Raw genomic sequence first — 27,218 nt, forward strand, 5'->3', positions numbered from 1 at the left:
GCTGCCACCAAAAGGTGTGGCCCAGATTGATGGTTGATCTTCCCACTTCAAATGAATTAGTTAAGAAAAAAAAATTCTTGACTGTTGTGCCCAGCTTAGTTAAATCCAGATGTAGTCAAGTTGACAACCAGGAACTGCCATTATAGTGAAGGTCAGGAAGTTTTCCAAACAGGTTTTTCTTCTGTGTGAAACGTTTGGACAGATTGTGAAATTTCAGTAAGGGAACAACTGATTCCACACATTGTTGAATACACTCATTTGAAGTAATAGGGAACATTTAAGGACCATCATTTAAGAATTACTTGTCTTGGTCACCTGTCCTTGTATGTTTAACAGATTTACTGAAGGCAATAATAGAACATTTTAAAAGTTACTGTTTTGAGTATTCTGTGTGTTATCTATCATTGATCTTAGAACTATGTGTGATGTCTGTCATTATTGTCTTTGTTACTTTTCTAATGCCCTGACAAAAAATCATGACCAAATCATCTATTTCCCTTCCTTCCTTCCTTCCTTCCTTCCTTCCTTCTCTCTTTCTGTCCCTCCCTCCCTTGTGTGTTTGTTTGTTTCAACATGGTTTCTCTATAGCTTTGGAACCTGTCCTAGAACTCAATGTGTAGACCAGGTTGTCCTCAAACTCTCCACCTGCCTCTTGTGCTGGGATTAAAGGTGTGCCACCACAGCCCAGCTGACCAAGACATCTTATACAAAAAAGCATTTAATTGGTGCCTTGCTTTCAGCTTCAGGTCTATGAACATCATGCCTGGGAGCAGGCAGGCATGGTGAGAGCTCACATCTTGAGACAGAAGCAGGCAGATATCTGTGACTTTGAGGCCAGCCTGGTGGAGGAGGCTGCTTGTTGGTTTCCGGCTGCTCAACCCTGAAATAATCACACAGAAACTATATTATTTAAAACACTGCTTGGCCCATTAGCTCTATCTTTTTATTGGCTAACTCTTAAATCTTAACCCATTTCTATTAATCTGTGTATTGCCACGTGGCTGTGGCTTACTGACTAAAGTTCCGGCATCTGTCTCCAGTGGGGCTACATGGCTTCTCCTAACTCCTCCTTCTTTCTCCTAGAATTCAGTTTAGTTTTCCCTGCCTACCTCTATTCGACCCTATTAACAGGCCAAGGCAGTTACTTTTTTAACCAGTGTTATTCACAGCATACAGAGGGGAATCAAACATCACCAGCCGAGTCTATAGAGAGAGAGCCAGGGCTATACAGAGAACCTTGTCTCAAAGAAAAAAAGTAATGAAAGTAAAGTACTCAAACGAGTTTACTTTGAAGAAGCCTAACTTTAAGACAGTGCTACTCCATGGCATTGTTTATGATAGCACATTTGTCACTCCTGGTTGGCGGTGGGACTTGGGAGGATGGTGCTGAAAAATGAGGCAGACTGAAGTCTCATGCAACAGCCAACTTTAGTGAGCACCAGACAGTTTATATTTTGAGGGGTAAGCGGAGTCACATGATTAAAATGTCCAATCACAATGGCAGGCTGCACATAGCAGGCCAGCCAAATATATAAAACCATGTTTTCCCATAGAGGTGTGTAAACAAATAACAAGAATAGTTTTGCACAAGCACCCAGAATCTCCTCACATGAATTTAGCACACGTTCATTACTTTCATTCTATTGGGAAATAAACTACAAACTTGAAATTAGAGGTGAAAGGAAATCTGTGTGAAATATGATGTTTGTAACTGGAAAAAGTCACTTTGGGGGAACACCTGGAGAGCAAGAGCAGTGGGCTTTAGCTGCATATAGAAAACTTAAGGATAGTATGTGACTGTACCAGATGCCACCTAGTAGTGGTGTCTCCTGTCTAAGTTCTTTGGGAAGCTTGTTGCTTTGACATGGTAGTATTTTGTTCTTATAAGAGTCTGTCATGATTAAAATTCATTAATAATACTCTTCTGTTTATGTCATTTTGTTGATACATTGCAGGTGAATTTACTCCTGAAATGCAGGTGAGAATTCGTCAAGAGATTGAGAAGGAAAAGAAGGTGGAGCCATGGAAGGAACAATTCTTTGAAAGCTACTATGGTCAGAGGTAAGATAAGGCAGTCTCTGTAATCCACATATTAATTCCTACGCGTGTAATGTGATGTCTCCGCTTTTTTACCTTATTAGAAAGTCTAGCTTGGTGGTGGTGCCCACCTTTAGTCTTAGCACTTGGGAGGCAGAGGCAGGAGGATCTCTGTGAATTCAAGATCACTCTGGCCTACAGAGTGAGTTCCAGGACAGTTAAGGCTACACAGAGAAATGCTGTCTAATCATAATGAAATTGTACTGGAGACATTTAGTAGACAATAGAGCCATTTGGTTTGAATAGGATTGCATAGTCCAACTCCTGTTTGTTAGTCTCCCTTGCTTCCTTCTACATACCAGTAAAAGCCAGCGAGAGAACTTCACTGATCACAGACTGAGAAATAAGTACTTTTTCTTAGCTCCAAGTAGTGTTCATTGATCCCCCTCCTTCCTAATCATTTAAGATAGACTCCCTACTGAGCTGGCCAGTCAGTGTTGGCACATGCCTTTAATCCCAGCATTCGGGGGGCAGAGGCAGGCAGATCTCTTGAGTTCGAGGCCAGCCTGGTCTACAAACTTAAGGGCAGCCAGGGCTGCATAGAGAAAAAACCCTGTCTCAAATGCTGACTTCAGGATTAAGCTAAAAGCTGGTGGTGAGTGTATATTATAAGTTACAGTGAGTCTGCGAGTACACGTGCTGCAATGTGCTCTTGGAGGGCAGAAGAGTTTGGGAGTTGACTCTCTTCATAGGCATGAGCTCCCTTGTTAGAACCTAGGTGATCAGGGAAGCACTTTCTTCTTCTGAGGCATCTTGCTGACCCTAGATAGTAATTTTTTTTTTATTACTGATTCTATTAAGGCAACAGGGTTTAATTGGTCGTTGCTTAAAAAAAAGGAAAGAACATTAAGAACAGTTATTGGTGGCACTTTTTGGCAGACCACCCTGTGTAAATCACAGCTGACTTTTACCTGTGGATAGCTCAGCAGCATGCAACCTCAGATCTTTGGATCTAGATTGAGTGCGGTTTAAACAGGCTTCCTATAAGCTCAGTTCTCAGTCTTTCTTTAGGTTCTTGTAGGTAGCCCGTGAGTCTGTAGATGATATGGCTCCTATATAAGCAGAAGTGACAACAGCAGTTCCCACTATAGAACTTTCCTTGTGTGCCAAGTGAGAACATCACACGAGTAACTTCATCATTGCAGTTTGGAAGTTTTTAATTCTGGTATACAATTAAACAAAGGTGCAGAAGCCTAGTCATTTAGTATCTTGTTCACAACTATTACCAGAACCAGGATTTGAATTTAATTACTTTGACTTAAGAGTTCTACAGAAAATTCTATGTTTCAAGGGGTTCCTAAACTGACATGGTCTACTTTTCTTGTTTATTAAGTAATGTGGATTATTTCCCATATAACAATATTTCCTTCAATTTTTCAGTTCTGGCTTAAGCCTTGAAGATTCACAGAAACTGACAGCTTCCCCTAGTGATTCCAAAGTAAAGAAAATCCCTGCTGAGCAACCAAAATCCATATTTCCTTCAGAGGCCTCTCCTGCCGGAAACTTCCCAGTAGTTCCCCCTTCAGAGTGTAAAGAAGAAGCAGTGCAAATACCATCACCATTCAGAAAAGAAGTAGAAAACCAAGAGGAGGCACAGCCAAATTCTGCATCCCCAGAACCCATCCTTGCGTCAGTCAGCAATACAAATGAGCTTATCACCATGATGTCCGTCAAGTGCCCTAAACATGAGGGACTCTTAGAGCAGAAGCATGTTGTCTGTGCTGAACAAGAGTCTGAGAAAGAAAATCAAGCCACCACAACTTCTAATTATAACAAAAGCGAGAACCAAGAAGCTACATCCCCAAGCAAATCTAAAACTTCTGGGTTAGAAAAGCCTATAACAAAGCCTGTGGCAGAAGCTGGTCCACTGGACACAGATGTAAAGATATCTCCAAAGTCTCTTGCTGATCAGATCTCAGAAAGTCTGAAAAGGAAATCTTCTCTTACCCAAGAAGAGGCTGCTAGCAGCTGGGAGAAAAGACCACGTATCACTGAAAACCACCATCACCAGCAGCCATTTCAGGTCTCGCCACAGCCCTTTCTTAATAGAGGGGACAGGGTACAGGTGCGAAAAGTACCACCTCTCAAGGTAAGAAAGTGGTCGTACTCATTAAGTTTCATGACTTATGGTATTAACATAAGCACAGTAGCATATGTTTAATACACGTAACAGTGGTATTATAGAAATAGTAATAATCAGGCTGTAGAACTGTATCCCTCCAGTTCTTGATATTTGAAAAGAGTCTGAGTATGTAAGCCAGCCCAGCAAAGTGTCGATTCCTAAGTCAGGCTGGCATTGAATTCTTAATCTTTCTTTTTGTTTGTTTTTGTTTTGTTTTTGCAGGGTTTCTTTATGTATCCCTAGCTGTGCTGGAACTAGTTCTGTAGACCAGACTAGCCTTGAACTCATAGAGATCTGGCTGCCTCTGCTTCCCTAGTGCCAGGATTAGTGCCACCATCTCCTGTTGTATTATATTTTTCTCTTTTTGCTTTCTTTTTTTTTTTTTTTTTTTTTTGAGAGGCCTGTCACCCAGCTCCCAAGTAAATGACACACTCGGGAGGCTTATTATATTGCTTCTGAATGCCCAGCCTTACCTTGGCTTGTTTCTTGCCTGCTTTTCTTTACTTAAATAATCCTGACTACCTTTTGCCTGTTGACAGAGGTTTTCGTCCCACCTGGTCCCTCAGCCATTTGGTTCCAAAGAAACACAGAAGCCTACATTAATTATAAACTGGTTGACTTATTAGCTTAGGCTTCTTATTAACTATCTTAAATTAACCCATAATTCTTGTCTGTGTTAGCAACATGACCTTTTATCAGAGAGGCACTCTCATCTTGCTTCCTCTGCCCCTGGGTGATGACTGCAGACTGAGCCTTTCCTCATCCCAGAATTCTCCTGTTCTGGTCACCCCGCTTAAACTTTCTGCCTAGTACTAGAGGTTGCTCCAATTTCTTATGTTTGGATTACCTATACAAGGTTGTCTGTCCCCAAAACAAATTTCTTGGGTTTTGTTTTCTAGTATTTCTGTTTTCTCCTGTAGTCTGTTCTTTATATAACAAGAGGCAGTAATTGCTTCTTTCTACTCCATGGAACTTCTAAACTACTATGTGCAAAAAATGTTGCCTAAGTTTATACAACTAAGTATTAAACAAACTTTGTTGTTTTTGAGTCAGGGTTTCAAAAGTCCTTGTCTGGAACTTGCTGGCCATCCTGTTACTTACTCTGTAGACCATGCTGGTCTCACTCAAAGATCCTACTGCTTCTGCCTCTCAACTCTTGAGGTTAAAGCTGTGCGCCACTACCACCTCGCTAATCAACCTTAGTGGGTTTTTTGTTTGGTTGGTTTTTTTTGTTTTGTTTTGTTTTTAAGATTTATTTATCTACTTCGTTTGAATGCTTTTCTTGAATGCAGGTATGTGCACCATGTGTGTGCTTGGTAGATCCCATAGAATTGGAGTTCCAGGTGGTTATGAGCCATTATATGTGTTCTGGAAATTGAACTCAGGTCTTTTGTAAGAACAAGTGCTCTTAACTATCTCTGCAGCCCCACAAATGTACTTCTTAAGTACATGAATTTATCACAACTATTATAAAATACCACCCTGATTTCTGATGTATAGAGAATTGTTTTTAAATACTTAGGACTTTGAGTAATGAAAAATAGTGACTTCACAATTATTTGTGATTGAAGAATTTTCAAAGTTAGTAGTTTATTATAATACTCATTTTTCTGGCTGTTCTGATTCATAAATGGGGGGTGTTAAAAAGTTGACACAAATAAGTACAGTATTCAGTAGGGGCAAAAATGCTTGGGAGCTATTATGTATGTGACCCATTATGTGGGTGGACAGTGGGATCGAATGCTTAACACAGTATGTATTCTTAGTCTTAGAGCAAGTGCATTGTGTTCATCTGCTCTAGTCAGAGCTGAAATTGATCTCGGCTCCCCCACCTCATTTTTTCAGATCCCGGTCTCCAGAATCTCCCCGATGCTGTTTTCTACATCGCAGGTCTCTCCCAGGGCTCGTTTTCCAATCTCCATCACTAGTCCTTACAGAACAGGAGCCAGAACTCTTGCAGACATCAAAGCAAAAGCCCAGTTGGTCAAAGCACAGAGGGCAGCAGCCGCAGCAGCCGCTGCAGCTGCTGCAGCCGCCTCAGTTGGAGGGACCATTCCAGGACCTGGCCCTGGGGGTGGACACAGTCCAAGAGAGGGTGGCGAAAGGAAAACTGGTGCAGGAGGGAGTCCAGGCTCAGACAGAGTCAGCGCAACTGGAAAGGGTCCCACACTGGAGCTGGCAGGAACTGGAAGCAGGGGAGGTATGCGAGAGCTTTTACCCTGTGGTCCCCAGCCTGAGACCCATGCACCAGGCCAGTCCCAGCCTCCTGGTGTCTCTGGAGCACAATTACAGCAAACCTCCTCAGTGCCTACAGCACACACCATCAGTGGAGCATGCACAAGCCTCCCATTACCAGCCCACATAGAGAAACTAAACAGTGGGAAACTGAACCCCCACCAGGCAACAGCCACAGCAGCCTCTCCTTGCCACTCACAAGACCTGAGTAGTTACAGACAGGAAAAAGCTCCTTCTCCAGAAGGGCCTGCTCTCATCTCAACGGCTTCACCTGTTTGTTTTGTAGCTGATGGCACAGTTGAACACAAAGCAGGTTCTAATAAGAATGCACCAAAGCCTTCAGCCTCAGCAAAGGTAGCTGCTTCTGCTCGACTGGATACAACATCCTTATTGACAACAGCCAGTTTAGAAAAACTCTCTGTACCCCCAGTCAGTGGAACTGCAGCATCTACTGGATCAGCTTCATCCTCAAGCACCTTGCCAGCAGCTTCTAGCCTTAAATCCCCAGGAACTTCTGCAAATATGAACGGACCCATTTCAAGACCAAGTTCTAGTATCCCTGCTAATAACCCTTTAGTTACTCAGCTGCTCCAGGGCAAAGATGTTCCCATGGAGCAAATTCTGCCTAAACCTCTCACCAAAATTGAAATGAAAACAGTCCCACTGACTACGAAAGAGGAGAAGGGGGTAGGAGCATTCCCTGGTTCCAGTGTGATGGAAGGCAGCACCAGAGAGGAAGTTAATGGCAGGCAGGCCTATCTGGCTCTCCAGCAGCTAGGGAAACCCTTGCAGAGTAAGCAGCTTCCCCAGGTCCCAAGGCCAGTCTTCGAAGCTAAGGACTCTTGCAGTGACACTCACCCGTACCCAGAAGGACTAAGTAAAACAACTCAAGATCAGCTTTTTCAGACTCTCATCCAGAGGACTCAGAGACAGAGCGTTCTCTCATTTGTGCCGCCCTCTCAGTTCAACTTTGCTCACTCAGGTTTCCAATTGGAAGACATATCCACAAGGCAGAAATTTATGCTTGGCTTTGCTGGCAGGAGGACATCCAAGCCTGCAATGGCAGGTCACTATTTACTTAATATTTCCACCTATGGCCGGGTGTCAGAGAGTGTTAGGAGGACCCATTCTGTAAATCCTGAGGAACCATTTTGTCTAAGTAGCCCCACTGAAAACTTGAGAATGGGCTATGCAGATTGTAAAAACACAACTGGAGACAGCAGCAGCAGCAGCAAAGACGATGAAACTGATGAAGAGAGTGTGGGAGATGAGAAAGAGCCTGTGTCAGTGAAGGAGGAGCCCTGGGCTTCTCAGAGTTCTGGCAAGCATCTCCACAGTGGGGAAACTCCATCCACCATTGATTGTTTAGCTAGCAAGAATGGTAAGGCTGAGGCACCGATGAGTGAGCAAACCACTGCAGGCAAGGAGAATTGCATATTCTCTAGAGGCCAAACATTGGATGAAAAGACCCTACCCAGAGATTTTATTCAGGCAGCACATAAACAAATGGCTCACGGTGTGAGAGGTAAGACAGTATGTAGCAGCCCCGAAATTTTCAATTCTACTGCTCTTTCTCTCCCTGCAGACAGTCCCACACACCAGCCTCTACTCCTTCCACCACTGCAAACCCCCAAATTGTATGGAAGCCCCACACAGATAGGGCCAAGCTATAGAGGCATGATCAATGTCTCAGCCTCATCAGACATGGACCATAGCTCTGCTCCACCAGGTAGTCAGGTATCTAGCAATGTTGGGGATGTTATGTCATTTTCAGTGACTGTCACGACCATCCCTGCTAGCCAAGCTATGAATCCCAGCAGCCACGGCCAGACACTTCCTGTTCAGGCCTTTCCTGATGAGAACAGCATTGAGGACGCGCCTTCGAAATGTTACTGCCGGTTGAAAGCCATGATCATGTGCAAGGGATGTGGAGCTTTCTGTCATGATGATTGTATTGGGCCCTCCAAACTGTGTGTCTCCTGCCTCGTCGTCCGATAATAAGACTACAGCAAATGTAAAGGAGGGAAGGGGAGGCTTAACAAGACGTATTCTTGCACCCTTTTGAAATCACAGAAATAAAGTTTGAGTTGTCTCAAGAGACATTAATCAGGAATGCAGAATACAGGTCTTCAGGTTGACAGGAAGCGCACCTTGTATAGTAAGTGTGAGTCGAGGAGGACTATGAATCGGTGACAAGTTTGCACTTAAAAAATCATGTAAATATGTCACATTTTGTTTTAACATTGTTTTCCAAGAGTTTAGGTAATGATGTGTTAACTTCACATTCAGATTTATGTTCTATTTCTTTTGACTCTGAAAATAGTTGAGTGGTATGCATGGTGAAAGGAAACTCTCTGCCTCTGACCTTTCCTAGGGTGGGGAAAGGGAGAATGGTCAGGAAGTGACCATCATGCTGATTATGTCTTCACAGCTGGCTGCAGGTTCTCCACAGATAACATGCCTTTGTGGGATTTAGATTTGGGGTTTACTCATCCCTTTACTTTAGGTGGAACCATTTCAAGTGGGGTTTTTAAAAGGTATTCACATCCCAGTGTTTTTGATCCTGACAGTCCAGACTTAGCTTTTGCCTTCCATGAATCAGTACTGTTGTCCGTGAATGTTATTTAAGAAGGGTCCGCCTCCAAGGGACTCCTCTATTAGCCTAATCTGTGCATGGCATTAGTTCCAGCAATAATACATCCTGATACTGCATCATTCATGGGCTCCCACAAACAGGTCTGAAATAAAACGCACACAAGCATTAGTGATTGGGGTGTGTGTGTGTGAGAACTGTGTGTCTTGTTGGCAAAGGATGAAACTGAAGAAACGTAACCGAAACTCAGGACTTTGGAAGAGTGATTTTAACACTGGACACAAAATATTTTCCTTTCCTATTCTATCTCAAACAATTCCAGGTAGAAACGCCCTTTGGTGGTAACCTCTTTTCTGCTTTGGCATCCCAGGCATGAGATGACGATGCAGTGATCTTTGCCATCCTACCACACCACATGTTTGCACTCATACAGAGCAAGAAGACAGTTTGCTGTTTCTGCTAGTCTAGAATTTCTGCTGTCTGGACAGCAAGGATGCCTGAAGTGAAAGGGCGTTATGAGTGACTGATCAAATGCCTGGCTGTGAAATTTCAGGTTTTTTTTTTTCTTTTTGATTATTATTTTTAAAATCCTTTTCCCAGCACCCTGGATTCAGGGGCATACTGATCTCTGAGTTCAGTGCCAATCTGGTCTTCATAATGAGTTTCAGGACAGGATATAAAGAAACCCTGTCTCCAAAATATAAATGAATAAATAAAGCAAATCTGTTTTTAAAAAGAACAAAACAAAAATAAAACTCTTCTAGTCGGTGGACGTGGAGATACACACTTCAAATCTCAGTGCTTGGGAGTCAGAGTCAGATGGGTCTCAGTTAACAGCCAGTGTGCTCGAAAGCAAGTTCATGGCACACAAACACTCTCTAAAAAAAATAAAAGAACTAGTGACAAACTTTAAGCAAATACTACTTAAATCACTGTTTAAGACAAACATCAGTTTATCCGATATTCTAATATCAAATAGTCTGTATTGATTGATTCCAAGTCTCTTAATGTGAAGTGTGTGATACTGTAATATTGCAACCCCGTATAGTTTCAAAAGCTATAAAACTCAGGACAATTTAACTGTTAATACATCACAGGAAGGAGACAGGAATGAGTCTTGCCTGCCATGTGGTGCTCACCCCTGGCCATCACACACATGTGCTTCCTCAGTCTTTGCTCTAAACTCTGTGAAACTTACTTTTTCTGCTCTCGTGGCCCTAAACAGTTACAGGCTCACATCCTGTGTTCCAGAACCAGGCAAGACAGTATGATGTCTTTCCATCTTCCCTTCATTCCAGTAAATGCACAGCTAGTGGGAAAGAGAGGCTGCAGGGATTCAGGGTTAAGAAGTGCATATGTTGTGAAGGACGAGTAGGAAACAGAAGTCAGGGTTCTGGTCCCAGACCGTCAGGACCATCGGTGTTCCCCATGGGACCTTTAAAGACCCTTACCTGAGTAGTCTTGTCTTATTCTGGAAGAGGGTGAGTGATTCAGAATGGACCTCATGCTGACAGTCAGGGGCGAGTTTGTATTGGTAAAATTTTTTCTACTTTCTACCTTGCTTACTAGGAAGATTTTGTTCCCTGGTTTCCTTAATCTGGGACTGGGTGGGCAGGAGCGAGGCATTAGAGACTGTCAGGTCCATTTAAAGACCACATTGTTCCTCTCACCTCAACCCAAACTCCAGCTGTGTAAGGCCCAAGTCTTGCTCTTCACCTGACTCCACTAAGTGACACCCTGCTAATTTCCCTCCTACTATTCCAAAAACAGAACTTGCCAGCTAGGTACACTGCCTCAGACTTGACAAGAATGAATTTTTTCTTATATTGAAAATATATTAAATATTAATCTATTTAAATGGTTTGTTTTAAAACATGGTTTCGGATGGAAGAGGAACACTCATAAATGAACAGGAAAACAAATAGTTGAGTCTGGCCCTTTAAGTTGAATTTGGTACTCCAGTACATGTTAACACATTATTAATTGTAACTTTTTGCTGTTTTTTTTTTAACCTTTCAGTTAACATGAAATGGTTCAGTGTTTAGTTTCTTATTTGGGCAATTTCCAGTGAGGTTTTAAATATCACACTTGATACACATACCAGTATGCCCTCTCCAGCCTTAAATCACTTCTGCAAGTCACCTCTGGGAGAGTATTCACGATGCATCTTCTCAGGGTAATTTATAAGTGTTCTGAGTTACCTAAGATGAACACTCCCTGAATCATAAAGGATTTTTTTTTAAATAATCAGAATTCTTTATCCCATTAATTTAAGGGGAGCACAAATAACACGGAGTTGTTTGTCCTGCTTCAGTTACTCAACCCCTGTGCTCAAGACACTGAAGCTGCCTCCAGTGTTCTCTGTGGCATTTCTTAAGAGCGAGAGCTGGCAAATGCAGCTTTTTTTGGAGTGGGAAGGCTGCATTTCCCTGGGTATAGAGATGTGGGTATTTGGGAGAGTATCTCAAATGTGGATTAACAGCCAAAGGAAGACCTCACTGCCTTCCAGGTGAAGGCTCGCTGTCCCACATGGAGCAGGCCTATCAGTTACCGTTCTGTTTGCTCCATACTGCTCTCCTCCACGGTAGAAAACCTTCATGAGCTCTTTGGTTAAAGGGTTTGTTAGAGTGAGGCATTCACCGTGGTCACATTTGTTTAGAGCTCATTGCTGACGAGCACTGCCCGTTGTTTTCTCTGGTGTCACAGAGCAAGAAGGAAGCTTCCCGTTGCATTACAGCAATGTGTACTAAGTGGAGAACTTGGCCATGGATAGTTTGCAGCTCAACATATAGAACAGTCCAAAGAGACTTTGCGAAACATGATGACAGGCAGGGACCTTTTCCTATGTGTTTCAATACCTACAAACCTATTGAACAAGACAGTAGGTAGACATTTCCTAAAGTTGAAGCAAGAGCTTCATAGAGTCTTGGTTACTTTATTTTTTTTAATGCTTTACATTTGATACAACTATTAAAGATCAATTTTAAGATAACTTTCCAGTAATATATTTTAAGTAATATATATTTTAATATCTATGTAAAAAGTGACAGTGGAAGACTGAATTTCTCATATATGGTATGTTTAATGTAGGATCTCATTGCTAAGGCACAAATTATTTCAAAAGAGTTACTCTAAAACTACTCAGATTATTTCCCCCCCCCAAAAAAAAAAGGAAAGAAAAGGAAAAATGCAATAAGGGGAATGATTTGGGGGCTTTATTTTTTATTTTAAAAGAAAATTGACTTATTTACCACAAGCTATTTTTCCCTCGCTGGTGATAAGGTTTGTACAGACTGGTTTGGTAAATGCTCAATTTTTGTGTCTTTTGCCTTTTTAAAGGAATTGTTAACATTGGAATTGAGGGTATGTACAGAGAAGTTGGTGTCAACGCCATTTAATAAGTCATATTTTTTCACAAATAAGGAAAAATCATTTTAATAAGAATTTTAAGTATTTGCAATAAATATGTGTATATAGATTGTATGTATTCATATATTATTTTTCATTTTATTATTAAGTAAAAGATAATTAAAAGTGAAATTTAAAATCTTGTAGTTTTTTGATGAGTCTTGAGATCTGACATTTGAATATGACGTGGGGAAGGACCCTAAGAGAGTTGCCTTAAACAGTTATGGGAGGGAAGGTCGCCACAGATTGGGAGAGAGTCACTGCGGAACTTGGCCATAAGTCAGGGTAGTGAATTTCAGAACTTTAGTAAAAATATTAAAACTTCACCATTTATCTGTCGTGTTTTCGCCCTCATCTGTCCTCTCTCCTGACCACCGAATGTCACTGAGAGAGTGAGGGAAGCAGTAATCTCTTGTAGTGTGCCTGTGGTTTCTTCTAACACTATGGAAGGTAAGGAAATTTTTAAGGGATACAGGTTTTCTCCAAAGTGATTGATGCTTTGTTAGACATTGCAGCCACTACAGACCAGACCAGATTGTTGAAGAACTAACCTTAAAGATACAGAACGCTTTTCTATTGCCCAGTCATTCTCGGAGGTGAGCTAATTCATGGCTTTCTTGACTGATCTGTGCAAGTCAGAAGCTAAATCTGTGTTGTTGGGAACATCTGTGCTTGATTAGGGTGAACGTCCACTAACTGTGAGAATGGCTTGAGATGAAGATATCTCCTGTTATAGAAAATAGAGTAGTGGCGGACTTGGATGAAGCTTAGTGCTCTTGCTCCTGAGTGCCACCAAGCCTGACTACATGGCCTTCTAAAAAATATCTTGAGCCGGGTGGTGGCACACGCCTTTAATCCCAGCACATGGGAGGCAGAGGCAGGAGGATCTCTGAGAGGCCAGCCTGGTCTACAAGAACTAGTTCCAGGACAGGCTCCAAAAGCTACAGAGAAACCCTGTCTCAAGAAACGAAAAAAAAGTATCTTGAAGATTCCATCATCCAAGTTAATGTAAAAACGTGGAAGTTAGTTCAGCTGTCCAAGAGGGTGGCCTTACAGGTCTCAGCTGGAAGTGCTGTTACTAAAACAAATTTCTCAGTCAGTGAAAGCACTTGCTGCCCAAGTATGAGGACTGCACGACCCCAGCACCCACATGGAAGTTGCATGTTTGTGGCATTGGCCTGTAATACCAGCCCTAGAGAAGGCAAGGCTAATCTGGAGGTTTCCTGGCCATGTTCTAGGTACAGTGAGAAAACCCTGTCAGGCGGTGGTGGCACACCCCTATAATCCCAGCACTCAGGAGGCAGAGGCAGGCGGATCTCCCTGAGCTTCAGGACAGGCTTCAAAGCTACAGAGAAACCCTGTCTTGAAAAACGTAAAAACGTGGAGAAAGAACCCAGATGAACATTCCAACATGAGCGTCTGTCCACTACATACAGGCAGGTGCACTTGAGTATATGCATAGCGTGCAAACACAAGGGAAACTCACTAGCTCGGGAGCTACTGTGTCATAATTTTTACTCATGAAAGTAATGAAGGTGAGATATTTAAGTATGGTGTCTATTAAAATAACTCCCATTTATGTAATAGTACATATCGAGCTCAGTTACATCATAAGCAAGATGCATATTCCTGTGATATGGGGCTTTATTTACTTCCCACCGTCTTGGAAACCTGTGTTTATTGCTTCTCACACTGCTTCATCTCCACCGAGTTTCAGTCACATTGAACATTCCTCGCCTTTTAGATCAAATCCTGTTACTGAAGTGTTTACCTCGTGCTTATTTTTTGCTCGGTGTTGCCAAAGTGCTGGTTACGCAAGGATAAGAAAACATTCACCTCAACAGTTTTTCCTGAAACTGCAGCCATGCAGCACTGGGTGTAGTTCTTACTGTCCAGTTAAGGCTGGGTTCCCCAAAATAAGTATAAGTGAGTTGTAGGATAGAAGCTTTGAGCGCTGGACAGCACAGTAGTGACCTGAAGAAGTGCCCCAAGATGAAAGCAGCTAACGTAGACCTAAGGAGCCACGTTAGTGAGATGTGTCTTTCTGGGGTTGTCGGAATGGAGAGGCTAAGTAAACAGCTGAGGCAAATGCAGCATTAGGGAATTTTTAAATGTCAAGTTTCATATTCTTGCTGAGAAGAAACTTGAGTCTCTTCATTTGATTTTTTTTTCCTTCATAGTGGATGGAAAGGATCACTTTATTTTTTTTATTTTTATTTATTTTTTGGGGGGGATTTTTCGAGACAGGGTTTCTCCGTAGCTTTTGGTTCCTGTCCTGGAACTAGTTCTTGTAGACCAGGCTGGTCTTGAACTCACAGAGATCCGCCTGCCTCTGCCTCCCAAGTGCTGGGATTAAAGGCTTGCGCCACCACCGCCCGACGATAGGATTACTTTAATAAGTAATCTTAATTTTGTAGAATTGCCCTTAAGTCACAGCATGAAAATGCGCTTCAGCCTTTTTCCTTAGGCCCAAGTGCTATTTCTTTAGGAGTGTGGGAGGTAAAAAGTCATAGTCAATACTTGCTCTTGAATTTTCCTTACCTCTTGAAGTCTTCAACCAGATGATTGGGCTCATAGCCTTATTGCTATATACCAAAGTATCTGTATCTGCACTTCAAAGGGATGCTCAGTGTATCTCACCAAGCTCTCCAGGACCCTTGGGACTTTTCACAGGAGTTCACACCCCGAAGGCTTTTAGAAGAGAGAAGAGGAGCCCTGACAAAGGCAAAGATCAGTTGTGGAGGCTGCGGTGACTATCGCAGCTTCTCCAGAACCTCAACCTCATTTTTCTTGTTTTGAAACTCAAAGAAGCTGAGGGGTGGAAATAAAAATAAAAAACTTGATTTTCATCTCAACTGCAAAACTTAATGGATCCCTTGGGGAGAAGAATAAGGATAAACCCAAGATGTGGCTTTTAAATGGATTTATTTTTTTTTTTTTAAAAGATTCCAGGGTCAAGGTTGAAGTTAAACATTTGTTGTTTTTTTTTTTAATATTTATTTGTCATGTATACAATATTCTGCAAGCCAGAAGAGGGCACCAGACCTCATTACAGATGGTTGTGAGCCACCATGTGGTTGCCGGGAATTGAACTCAGGACCTTTGGAAGAGCAGGCAATGCTCTTAACCACTGAGCTATCTCTCCAGCCCTTAAATGGATTTAAGTAAGATTTCAGCCTTACTCTTTAACAAGGCCTTTTTAAAGATTCATTTTAACATGAGTCACCATGAATGTTGCCTGGAATTTGATTTGGGACGTGGACTAAAAGAATAGTTTTTGTGAATTACAGCAGCTTTTGCCATAAGTCAGAGCTAGGGCTATGTGTCTGTATCTGAACTTCATAAACACTGTATTAGTCCCATTTAAACCAACACTAAGTTTTATTAAATTTAATTAAGATTCTTCTGATATCTGAAGATAAGTTTGAATTTATTTCACACATAGTCTAGGTACTTTGTAACATGTAGCATATAAATTTATTTTAAAAACCAGAGTCTAATGTTTTCAGATAACCTAGGGTTTAGAACTGAAATTGGAATTTCCCCTTCAAGTTAGCAATTTTTTTTTCTTTTCTTTTTTTGGATTTTTGAGACAGGGTTTCTCCGTAGCTTTTTGGTTCCTGTCCTGGAACTAGCTCTTGTAGACCAGGCTGGCCTCGAACTCACAGAGATCCGCTTGCCTCTGCCTCCCGAGTGCTGGGATTAAAGGCGTGCGCCACCACCGCCCGGCAAGTTAGCAATTTTTTTCCAGTCAGATTTTCAGGCAGTATTAACAGGTAGAGACTTCAGTACTAACCCTGCTAAACTCTGTCTATCATCACTTTAACACTTCTTAATGGAGTTCTGTCAGTCACTGGCAAGTGGTAAGAGGAGAGGAGGGTATGGTTGCACGCCTGAAGTGCCCAGCAATTGGTAGGTAAAAGATGAGTTCAAGGTCATCTTCAGCTGTAGCAAGTTCTAGGCCAGGCTAGGCTACGTGAGAGCCTGTCTCAAGAAGGAATACCCTGGGCTGGGAACAGGACAGTTTAATCAAACTTGTTCCCGAAAAAAAATCCATGAAACTTTTTGAGCACATGAAAGCTGTAGAATACATGGATCTCCAGAAGATGAAAAGCCGGGAGCTGTGTGTGCTCTGATGTTTTCAGAACTCCTAATCCAGTGAGCTTCTCCAGGAGCTGTGTGTGCTCTGATGTTTTCAGAATTCCTAATCCAGTGAGTTTCTCCAGGAGCTGTGTGTGCTCTGATGTTTTCAGAACTCCTAATCCAGTGAGCTTCTCCAGGAGCTGTGTGTGCTCTGATGTGTTTTCAGAACGAATCCAGTGAGCTTCTCCAGCCCGCCTTTCATCCGCACCAAGGGAATCAGAAGAGATGGCCTTAGCATGACTTGTTGACCGCAGTCTTTGTGCGTATAGGCCTCAGCACTTGGACATACGAGCAGTCTGCCTTCAACTCCACCACTGTTGGGAGTTTGGGGTTTTTATTTCTCAAGATTACAGTGTTTTTCTAGAGTGATTTGTAGCACTGTTTGAACGGTCTGGCATCCATCATAGTATTTAGTCCACCCTTGCCCCGAGTCCTCAGATATCCGAAGATGAAAATTCCCTAAAGATTGTATGGGCTCACAGCTGGAAATGGACCTTCACGACTTGACTCTCAACCCTAGTACCAAGCTCCCTCCCCTCTATCAAAATTCAGCTCACGTTGGAGACAGAAGGGGAAGGATCTTGTAGGAGACCACAGGTGGCTTTGCACTACAGGAGAATGGGATTCAGCTGTCACTGTTATGGCGAGAAGAGGTGTCAAGATTGAGATGCAATACCCCAAGATGCAGATAACCAGGAGAGTTGACCTTGAATGAGTTCGGAGTGAAGCAAGAAGAGTGCTAGCTATTCTGCTACGCCTATAGATGCCATGTGGGTCATTAGCTCCTTCACCTGGAATAAAGGCTGATCACAATAGGGTTGTTTCAGGTATGAGTCTCACACTGGTCCTTCCTGCTGGCCACTTAGATGCAGCAGGTGGGAAAAACCAGGATGGACTATGCAGCAGCTTTGAATGCCCTACACATGATGCGAATGCTACCACCTTTCTAGCACTTTTTTGGGGGTTGGTGCTAGTAATTGACAATTTGCATAGTTTGAATGTATATGGATGTCCCAATGAGTCTTAAGTCTTCCCATGTGCTATAGAAAGCCTAAAGTCTGGGGGGTAGGGGGAGCCAGACGTGGTAGCACACACCTTTAATCCCAGCACTCAGGAGGGAGAGGCAGGTGAATCTTTGTGAATTTGAGGTTAGCGGGGTCTACAAAGCAAGTTCAAGGACAGCTGAGACTGTTATGCAGAGAAACCCTGTCTTGAAATCCCCCCCCCAAAAAAAACAACCCTTCCTCGAAAAAAAAAAAAAACCAGTAGCTTGAATATAAAGAAATTATTAGGTTTGTAACAGGGAAACAAGAGATACATTTTCTGGTTTTCAAAATCTTACAGTGAATGTTTTTATTTTGAGTAGCGAATGTGTGAAAGGAAATGTCCTCTTTCTACTTGTCTGTCACAGTGAGAAAACAGCAAAAGCGGAGGGAGGAAGTAGCTTGTTTTAGCTTACAGGTTACAGCCTACCTGGGCTACAGAGCTTATTCCAGTTGTCCCAGGACAGCCAGGGATACAGAAACCCTGTCCTGAAAAACTGAAAAAAAAAAAAAACGGTAGAAATCTATGTCACAAGCTACTACTCAAAACTAGTTCTGGCAAGAGGACAGACCCCAGCCGGGCGGTGGTGGCGCACGCCTATAATCCCAGCACTCAGGAGGCAGAGGCAGGCGGATCTCTGTGAGTTCGAGGCCAGCCTGGTCTACAAAGGGAGTTCTAGGACAGGCTCCAAAGCTACAGAGAAACCCTGTCTCGAAAAACCAAAAAAAAAAAAAAAAAAAAAAAAAGAAAAGAAAAAAAAAGAGGACAGACCCATCGTGAAGGGTAGACTCCCAGGCAAATGATTTTCAGCATGTCAAGATCAGTTAGTGGGATAGGACAGTTCTCAACAAATGTGCAGACTTGTTAGCTTGATTCTTCACATGCAAAGTGAAGACCCATAGCTAACACTTAGAAAGTAAGCCAGAAAACAGAATGCCACAAAAGAAAAACAGTGGATACAAACTGAGCTTCAGCTGGGCACGGAGGTGCACGCCTTTGATTCTAGCACTCAGGAAGAAGAGGCAGGCCGACCTTGAAGACAAGGCGAACCCTGTCTACATCAGTAGCACCATGCTAAACAGTGCTGCTAGTGAGATCTTGCCTCAAAAAAAAAAAAAATTTTTTTTTTTTAATTTTAAAACAGCTTAAGATTTTGTGCATCAAAGAACCTAATCAATAGAATGAAAAGGCACTGGAGAGTGGTAGAAAATATTTGCAAGCCGGGCGGTGGTGGCGCACGCCTTTAATCCCAGCACTCGGGAGGCAGAGGCAGGCGGATCTCAGAGTTTGAGGCCAGCCTGGTCTACAAGAGCTAGTTCCAGGATAGGCTCCAAAACCACAGAGAAACCCTGTCTCAAAAAACAAAAAAACAAAAACAAAAACAAAAAACCAAAAAAAAGAAAATATTTACAAATGATATCCAATAAATTTTCAATATATGAAGAAAAAAGTTGGGGGCTGTCTTAGTCACTGTTCTATTGCTGTGACGAGTCACCATAACCACGGCAACTCATAAGGAAAAACATTTGATTGGGACTGGCTTACAGGTAGGAGGTTTTTAGTTCATTATCATTACAGCAGGGATGTGGGCATCATCCTCATCCACAGAGAGGCACAGAGCAAGGGAGCCTGGGCCTGGCATGGGCTTTTGAAACTCAAAGCCCAACACCAGTGACACACTTCCTCTAACAAAGCCAAACCTCCTAATCGTTCCAATGCTTCTCAAATAGTGCCACTCCCCGATGACTAAACATTCATATATATGAGCCTATGGGGACCAGTTCTTATTGTTAACCACCACAAGGAGCAAAGGGCTTGAAAAGATTTTTTTTTTTAAACTCCCGAAGTCAATATACAAACAAAAGTGTCTTGGAAGGGATGAGGAGAAAATAGAACCCTATGCCTTGGTGATAGAAATATTAAGGGCTATTGGGTTAACTCCTCCTGTTTCATCTTTGTGGCAAACGCTTGAAGAAGGAAGTATTTGTTTAAGCTGATTTCAGTCCATGGCCAACCTCGTCGCAGGACAGTGATGTCATGACAGAAGAGATTTTTAGAGCAGAGTTGCTTACCTCGTGGCAGAGAAGGATGTGGAGGACAAAGTATGTCTTTCAAACACGTGACCCTTGTGAGCAAGGCTTCCAACAAGGCTCCATTATTTCTTTCTCCTCTCCAGACAGTTCCCGCCAGATGGACACCAAGCCTTTAACACATGAGCCTGTGGGCGCACACTACATTCAAGCCCTAGAGACACTATGGGAATTACCATATGACACAGCAGTTAGGATGTGGGGTATATAACCAGAGAAGCAAGCACGAAAGGACTCAATCCTTATTTTTGAGACAGTCATGTTCAAACATGTTTGTACACCAATGTTTCTGATATTACAATAGCCTTAACAGAAGTCCCTCAGATGATCCCCAGACGGCTGGGGAACAGGTGTTTTATAGGTACAGCAGGACATTATTCAGCCTTAACAGGAAAAAGCAAGTGATATTGGGCAATATGCTCCACCTTGAAGATAGGCCCAGTAAATAAGCCAGACACAAAATGGACAATCACTGTATGGCTCTGGGAACCCGAGACTCCCAGAGTAGGCCACACCACAGCCGGGGGTGAAAGGCTGCAAGAAAGCGGGAGTGGTGTTGAGCAGGTTAAGAAGGTCTAAAAACTTTGAGAAGTTGTGATGTGGTGATGTGATAGTTTTGATTGTCAGCTTGCCACCTTGCACCATTACCTAAGAAGCGAGTCTCAGTGAGGAACTGTCTTGGTTATGTTGGTCTGTGAACATGCCTAGGATGGGTTTCTCTTAATTGAGTCGAGGTAGGAATCCCTACCGTGAATGTGGGTAGCACCATTCCCTAGACCGGGCCCTGCGTGTGGAGAAGTTGGTGAGCTCTTGCCTGCACTGTCCGCTCTCTGCTCCTACTTATGGATGCCATGTGGCTAAGTCCTCAAGCTTCTGCTGCTATGACTTCCTTTCCTCCTAGTTTGCTTTCGTCAGGGTGAGTTATAGCAACAAGAACCCAAACGAATACAGCAGTTTTCATAACTGTGAATACACAGTATCCCTCAGTAAACATATTTTGTGTGCATGACTTAATGTATGTACCCCTGTGTGCCATCTGTGTCCTCTACATTCTTACCCACAGTATGAAGATCCAGGCCTTCTGTGTCCTTGATAACACGTGGAACAGTGTTTTGGCCATTTTAACAGATGTGTAGTGGCATCTCCCCGGGAACGAGTCCTGCTTGACACCCATAAATCTTCCTTCATGACATACGTATTGGTTAATTTAATTTTTAGGTAGACTTGAGAGGTATAGCTCAAAATTCTCTTTGCAACTTGTTGTGCACTTTCTCTAGCATGTTTGTTGGTTTCCGAGACAGGGTTTCTCTGTGTAGCCCTGGCTGTCCTAGAACTCATTCTGTAGACCAGGCTGGCCTCAAACTCACAGAGACCCATCTGTCTCTGCCTCCTGAGTGCTGGGAGGCGTGCACCATCACCACCACCCTGCTTTTTTGGGGGGAAGGGGCCTCTAGCACATTTTAAAACACTGATTTTGGGGCTGGAGAGATGGCTCAGAGGTTAAGAGCACTGATTGCTCTTCCAGAGGTCCTGAGTTCAATTCCCAGCAACCACATGGTGGCTCACAACCATCTATAATGAGATCTGGTGCCCTCTTCTGGCATACAAACATGTATGGAAGGAATGTTGTATATATAATAAAAAAAAAAAAAAGACTGATTTTGGGGGGCTATAGAGATGTCAGCGGTTAAGAGCATCAGATGTTCTTCCAGAAGACTCAGGTTCAATTTCCAGCACCCACATGGCAGCTCACAACTGTCTGTGACTCCAGTTCTAGGGGATCTGACAACCTCATACAGATGTATACTGTAGTGAGCAGCATAGAGCCACACCTGATGGAGATGTATAATCAACTCCTATGGCTAAAGTCTGACTTATGCCTGATCACGCAATGATCATCAGCATATGCGTGGGCCTATGGGCAGTGCCCACCTGGCAATCCGGGATTGGCAGCCCATGCCTACTTAAGGGCTGGGAGAGGTTTGCCCAGAGAGTAGGAAGGAGAGAGGAGAGAGAGGAAGTGAATAAAGTCCTGGAATAAACTGCAGTGAGAAGAGCTCCGGTGGTTGCGTCATCCTTGCGGGACGAGGGTGGCCGTGACAGTATACAGGCAAATTCACCAGTGTACATTAAATAAACCTTTTTAACAAAAAAAGTCTGAATTTTTTTGCAGAATGATTGTACTTCTGTTGAAAGCCAACTATAAATGTAATTCCAATTTGAGGTTATATTTAAGGAATACCTCAATTGGGGGAAATTGATATTATAATATTGCTTGATCATCTGTCTTATGTTTGACTCTTTGGTTCCAGTAAATTCTTGTGAACATGCCTTCTACATCTTTTGTCGGATTTACCCTAAGTGATGCTATAAGTAAAAATCATTCCTAAATGACATTTATAATATAAATCAAATATAAATCGACACTGCATATCATAAATATTTGTTTGATTATTTGTTTTCTTTCGTTTTTTTGAGACAAGGTTTTTCTGTGTAGCCCTGGCTGTCCTGGAACTTGCTCTGCAGACCAGGTGACCTCAAATTCAGAGATCTGTGTTCCTCTGCCTCCTGAGTGTTGGGATTAAAGGTGTGCGCCTACCACCAAACTAATTTCAATTTTGTTGTTTTGAGACAAAGTCTCACTACGCAGCTCTGGCTGTCCTGCTCACTGTGTAGATGAGGCTAACTTCAAATGCACAGAGATCCTCATCCTCCCAAGTGATGGTTAATTGTGCCTGATTTAATTGCAGTTTGAAAGCTCAGCATTCGTGCAGGTAGAGTCAAGAGACCAGCCAGGGCTGCACAGTGAAGCCCTGTTTCCGACCCATGAGACCCACAGTAAAAGGAGACCCACCTCCTGGAAGCTTTCTTCTATCTCTTTTTTATTCTTTTTTTTTCTTTTTTTTTTTAAAAGATTTATTTATTTATTATGTATACAGTATTCTGTCTGCATGTGTGTCTGCAGGCCAGAAGAGGGCGCCAGATCTCATTACAGATGGTTGTGAGCCACCATGTGGTTGCTGGGAATTGAACTCAGGACCTTTGGAAGAGCAGGAAGCACTCTTAACCTCTGAGCCATCTCTCCAGCCCGCTTTCTTCTATCTCGGCAGGACCACGGTGTGCATGCACGCACATGTACACACATAACAATTTTTAAAAAATGATCATTTATGACTGAACTGATGGATGCAAACATATATTTTTATACTGATTTTTCTTCCTCTACGCTGCTAAACTCGTCACTTGTACAGTCCTTTGGATTTTCTATGCAGATAGCCATGCCGTCACCAGGAACGGAACACATTCTCAAGAGAGCCGCTCCCCGACTGCACTGCCTCCACAGCCTCCAGTGCAGCACTATTAGAAGCAGAGAGAGGCATCCTGGGTCTGAGCTTACAGGAAAGCAGCTGGCATTTCATGCCAAGTGTGGTGCTTTCTTTCTGCTAGGTCTCCACAGTGTCCTGTGCCAGGCAAACTCACTCGCATCGCCTGCTGAGAGTGCACTCCTTTTTGTCAGAAAGGAGAGCTTGATGCCGGGTTCTCTGCATCTGTCAGTGTACTTGATGGCTTGGATCTATTAATGCCAAATTGTCCTCAGAATAGCAAACCAGCTTCGGGATATACCGCTTTTCTATTTTCTAGCTTTGAGTTCACATCTTCTGCTTAGTTTACGTTTCATTTGTTCTTGTCTCATGTTTAATTTTGAGAGCTGATGTCATTAAGTTGAGACAGTCTTATTTTGTTTGTTTGTTTTTTCAAGACAGGGTTTCACTGTTTAGCTCTGGCTAAACATGGAACTCGCTTTGTAGACCAGGCTGGCCTCAAACTCAGAGATCCGCCTGCCTCTGCCTCCTGAATGCTGGGATTAAAGGTTTGCACCACCACTGCCTGGCGAGACAGTTTTATTTTTTGAGGGAGGGTCTTGCCTTGTAGGCCAGACTAGCCTGCAAGGATTACAGGTATGTGCCAGCATACAGTACGTCTCCTTCTCCTTCTAATTCTTTCTCCTCCTCTTCTCTTCAGGTTTTATTTGATTGTGTGTTTGTGTCCATGCAGGTGAGACCAGCAGATGGCACTCAAGGCCTTGCAGCGGGGGTTTGTGAGCAACTCCACCCCCTACCTTCCCACACAATGTGGGTGCTAGGGTCTGGATGCTGGTCCACTGGTACAGCAGTGAGCTCTCCTACCCGCTGAGCCACCTCTCCAACCTTTTCTTTTTTTTCTTGTTTGTTTTTCAAGACAGGGTTTCTCTGTAGCTTTGGTGCCTGTCCTGGAACTAGCTCCTGTAGATCAGGCTGACCTCGAACTCACAGAGATCAGCCTGCCTCTACCTCCTGAGTGCTGGGATTAAAGGCGTGTGCCACCACTGCCCGGCTGAGCCTTCTTTTCTAATAGATGCTCTGGTGCTGCAAGCTTCCTCCCAAGTGCTACTGTTGCAGTATCCCAACAGTTCTGATCTGTTCTTGCCTCACTTCTCCAGTTCATAATACTTCCAAAGTTCCACTTAAGTATGGATTTCTGGGTCTGGATGTAGTAGCCCATACTTTTAATCCCAGCAGTCAGCAGGCAGAGGCAGGAGGGTCTCTTGAGTTTGAGGTTAGCCTGATCTACACTGTGAGTTAAATGCCAGCCAGAGCTACAAAGTGAGACCCTGAAATCAAATGAATGAAATTTATGCCCTGGCAATACTGAAGCATGCATGAGCAGCCCATATATGGTGGTTCTGTTGAACTTGTCCATATTGGGTTTCATGGTCTAAGTTGATGACCCTATCTCAAAAAAAAAAAAAAAAAAGGAGAGAAAGAGAGCGAAATCCTTTACAAGGGGTGGAAGGTCAAGAGAGCATACTGCTCTCTCAAAGAACCTGGGTTCTGTTCTCAGCACCCAGAAGCTCACAACTACCTGAAATTCTAACTCCAGAGGGATGGGAAGCCATTGCTACCTTCAAGGGCACTTGCTCACAAATGCACACACCCACATACAGACATATCATTAAAATAATATCTTTAAAAGTCATTTATTAGGAAATACAATTTTTAACCTTTTTTTTTACAGCTTCTAAACACCTGTCCTTTTAGTATGCATGATTAAATGAGTGTGCTCGCGAAAGACTTGATCTTGACAAAAATTATTATGTGGCTGAGCCATGAAGTAAGCTTGGCTTTTGTCATGTAACACCGTTTAAGATAATAATGAAATAATGAGCTTTAGATTTGGGCGTCTCTAGAAAGAGCAAGGTGAGTCTATCTCTTCAAACAATGGGTATTGTTTGTTGGCAGTGATGAAATCTGAGCTTCTAAGTCAAAACAAAACAAAATAATAAAAACATGTTTATTTGCAACCATAGGCTTGACAGACTTTCAGCATTAAAATTTTCTGAGAAATTAAATACAAAAGTCACACCACGTCCATATGCCTCTGATGTTACATAATGAATTTGAAAGCCACACTGGAGCGCTCTCCTGGTCTCCTACCTTGTGGGGACACAGCAGCTACTCAGGGACAGAGTTGAGGACTGAACCTATTTCCTGAACGTCCCATGATACTTCCTCTCTGAGCATGTCCTGCTGCGACCAGCCAGACTCCTGTAATGTTCCCCTCTGGCATCGCTATCTGCTAGGGAGGAATCCAAGACTCCTCGGGGGAAGAAAAGCTCTGCAATTAGACTAAATATAGCTGGGAGAGGCTGCGACTCATCTGGACTAATTATCCTGTCACCCACCAGAAGAACAAAGAGTGAAGAATTTCAAGCCTCATCACCTCCATTCCTTTCACTAGCTTGGGCTTTTATGTAATGGGCCTGACCCTGGGACCAGGAGACGAACGCTAACTTGATTCTAAATGTTGGCTGGCTAAGAGGCTAAGCCTGGGCTGCTGAGGAAGACAATGGCAAAGCCATTGCTTCCATCCCCAGCACAAGGGCTCCATGAGAATTGGGGAGGCTGGGGTGTGGGATCCCTGGAATGCATGGGTACCAGGACGGGCTGGTGAGCAGCCTAGCCAATAGGCAATGACGCAATGCAGCTGTAACTCATCTGTAGCATCCCGCTCTTCAGCCTAACAGACACTGCGCACCTGCCATGCGCACTGTGTGCAAGCCGCGGATCATCCACTATGCAATTAAGAAGCCAAAGAAACTCACTGAGTCTCTCGGACGTGAATCCAAAACTAAGATTAGAGAAATTCAAGAGTGAGAAAGGGGAAGCCATTAATTAAGGTTTGGGATAGCAAAGGCTTTCATTATTGAAAGTTTGTTTTTGAGACGAGGTCTCAGAGTTCTGGCTGTCCTGGAACTCGCTGTGTAGAAGAGACGCAGAGATCCGCCTGCCCCTGCCTCTCAAGTGCTGGGATTAAAGGTGTGCACCACTCTTGCCGGGCCGTTTCTTCTCTTAAGCAATTCAACTTTTTTTTTTTTTTTAATTGAGCCAGCATATGCTGTGTAGCTTTGGCTGATTTAGAAGTCTAGACTGGACTCTGCTTCCAAGTGCTGGGATTAAAGATGTTGTTATAACACACAGCAGGTTTGTTTGTTTGTTTGTTTTTGGTCTATATAGCCTCGACTGGCCTAGAGCTCATTTCATAGAAGAGGCTGGCCTTGAACTCAGAAAAATTTGCCTGTTTCTGCCTGCTAGAATCAAAAGTTAAGATTTATTTTTACTTTATGTGTATGATTGTTTGCCTGCCTGTACCACATGCATGCCTGGTGCCCACAGATGCCACAAGAGGGCATTGGATCCCCTGGAACTGTTTTTTTTTTTTGTTTGTTTGTTTTTTGTTGTTTTTTTTTTTAAAAGATGTTGTTGTTTGGTTTGTTTTTTGTTGTTGTTGGTTTTTGTTTTGTTTGTTTTGTGCTTTTGAGTCACCTTGTGGGTTCTCGGAACCAAAACCATGGCCTCTGCAAGATAAGAGCACCTGTCTAGTGTTCTTAACCGCGGAGATCTCTCTGTAGCCACCACACTTAACCCTTTCATTAGGTTCTGATGTTGATGAGGTGCTGTAGAACACTTACAACCAGCCACAACAAAAGAATTATATCACACTTAAGAAAAAAATCATGTTAACCACAAGCATTACTTTGACTTTGTAATGTTATGAGGCAAACAGAACATCAGAGGATGCTCGCAGAAGCTGCTGCAAATGCAACCCATAACAATGAGAGACTCTATAACATCTGTAATAAATTTCAAATAAAAGCTGTCCTGGCAAAATGTTTTATAAGTCAAATCCCAATGCTAACAAAAAAGACTTCACTTTTTCTGGTAACGGGCAATGGCACTACAGAGCTGGCAGGATTCACACACAGGACAGTTCATCTGCCACGTGAGGGTGGACATGGCCCACTCACTTTGTCTATGGAGTCCTGGCCCGTAGCAGCAGGGCGAGGTGCCTGCTGATGCCATTGCCACAAGCAAATTGACCTTCTGCTTCCCTTCTGCAGGGAGGCACACTCCTTCAAGACAGGACTCTACTTCTGAAGTCAGGATGA

At 43.1% G+C, this 27,218-nt stretch overlaps 1 protein-coding gene across 1 annotated transcript in view; it reads left to right on the forward strand.

Moving 5' to 3' along the window:
* Nucleotides 1-12,588, forward strand: part of LOC121439650 (putative Polycomb group protein ASXL2) — a 78,707-nt gene extending 66,119 nt beyond the window's left edge. The window contains exons 11-13 of the mRNA XM_041640209.1: nucleotides 1,956-2,061; nucleotides 3,478-4,186; nucleotides 6,065-12,588. Of these exons, the coding sequence (XP_041496143.1) occupies nucleotides 1,956-2,061; nucleotides 3,478-4,186; nucleotides 6,065-8,452 (3,203 nt within the window). The 3' untranslated portion in view covers nucleotides 8,453-12,588. The remainder of the gene's footprint in view (nucleotides 1-1,955; nucleotides 2,062-3,477; nucleotides 4,187-6,064) is intronic.
* Nucleotides 12,589-27,218: the final 14,630 nt, after the last annotated feature.

The sequence above is a fragment of the Microtus oregoni genome, unplaced genomic scaffold, assembly GCF_018167655.1.
Source record: "Microtus oregoni isolate MIOR12 unplaced genomic scaffold, Mior012 000062F_ref0000492, whole genome shotgun sequence".
Classification (NCBI taxonomy): domain Eukaryota; kingdom Metazoa; phylum Chordata; class Mammalia; order Rodentia; family Cricetidae; genus Microtus; species Microtus oregoni.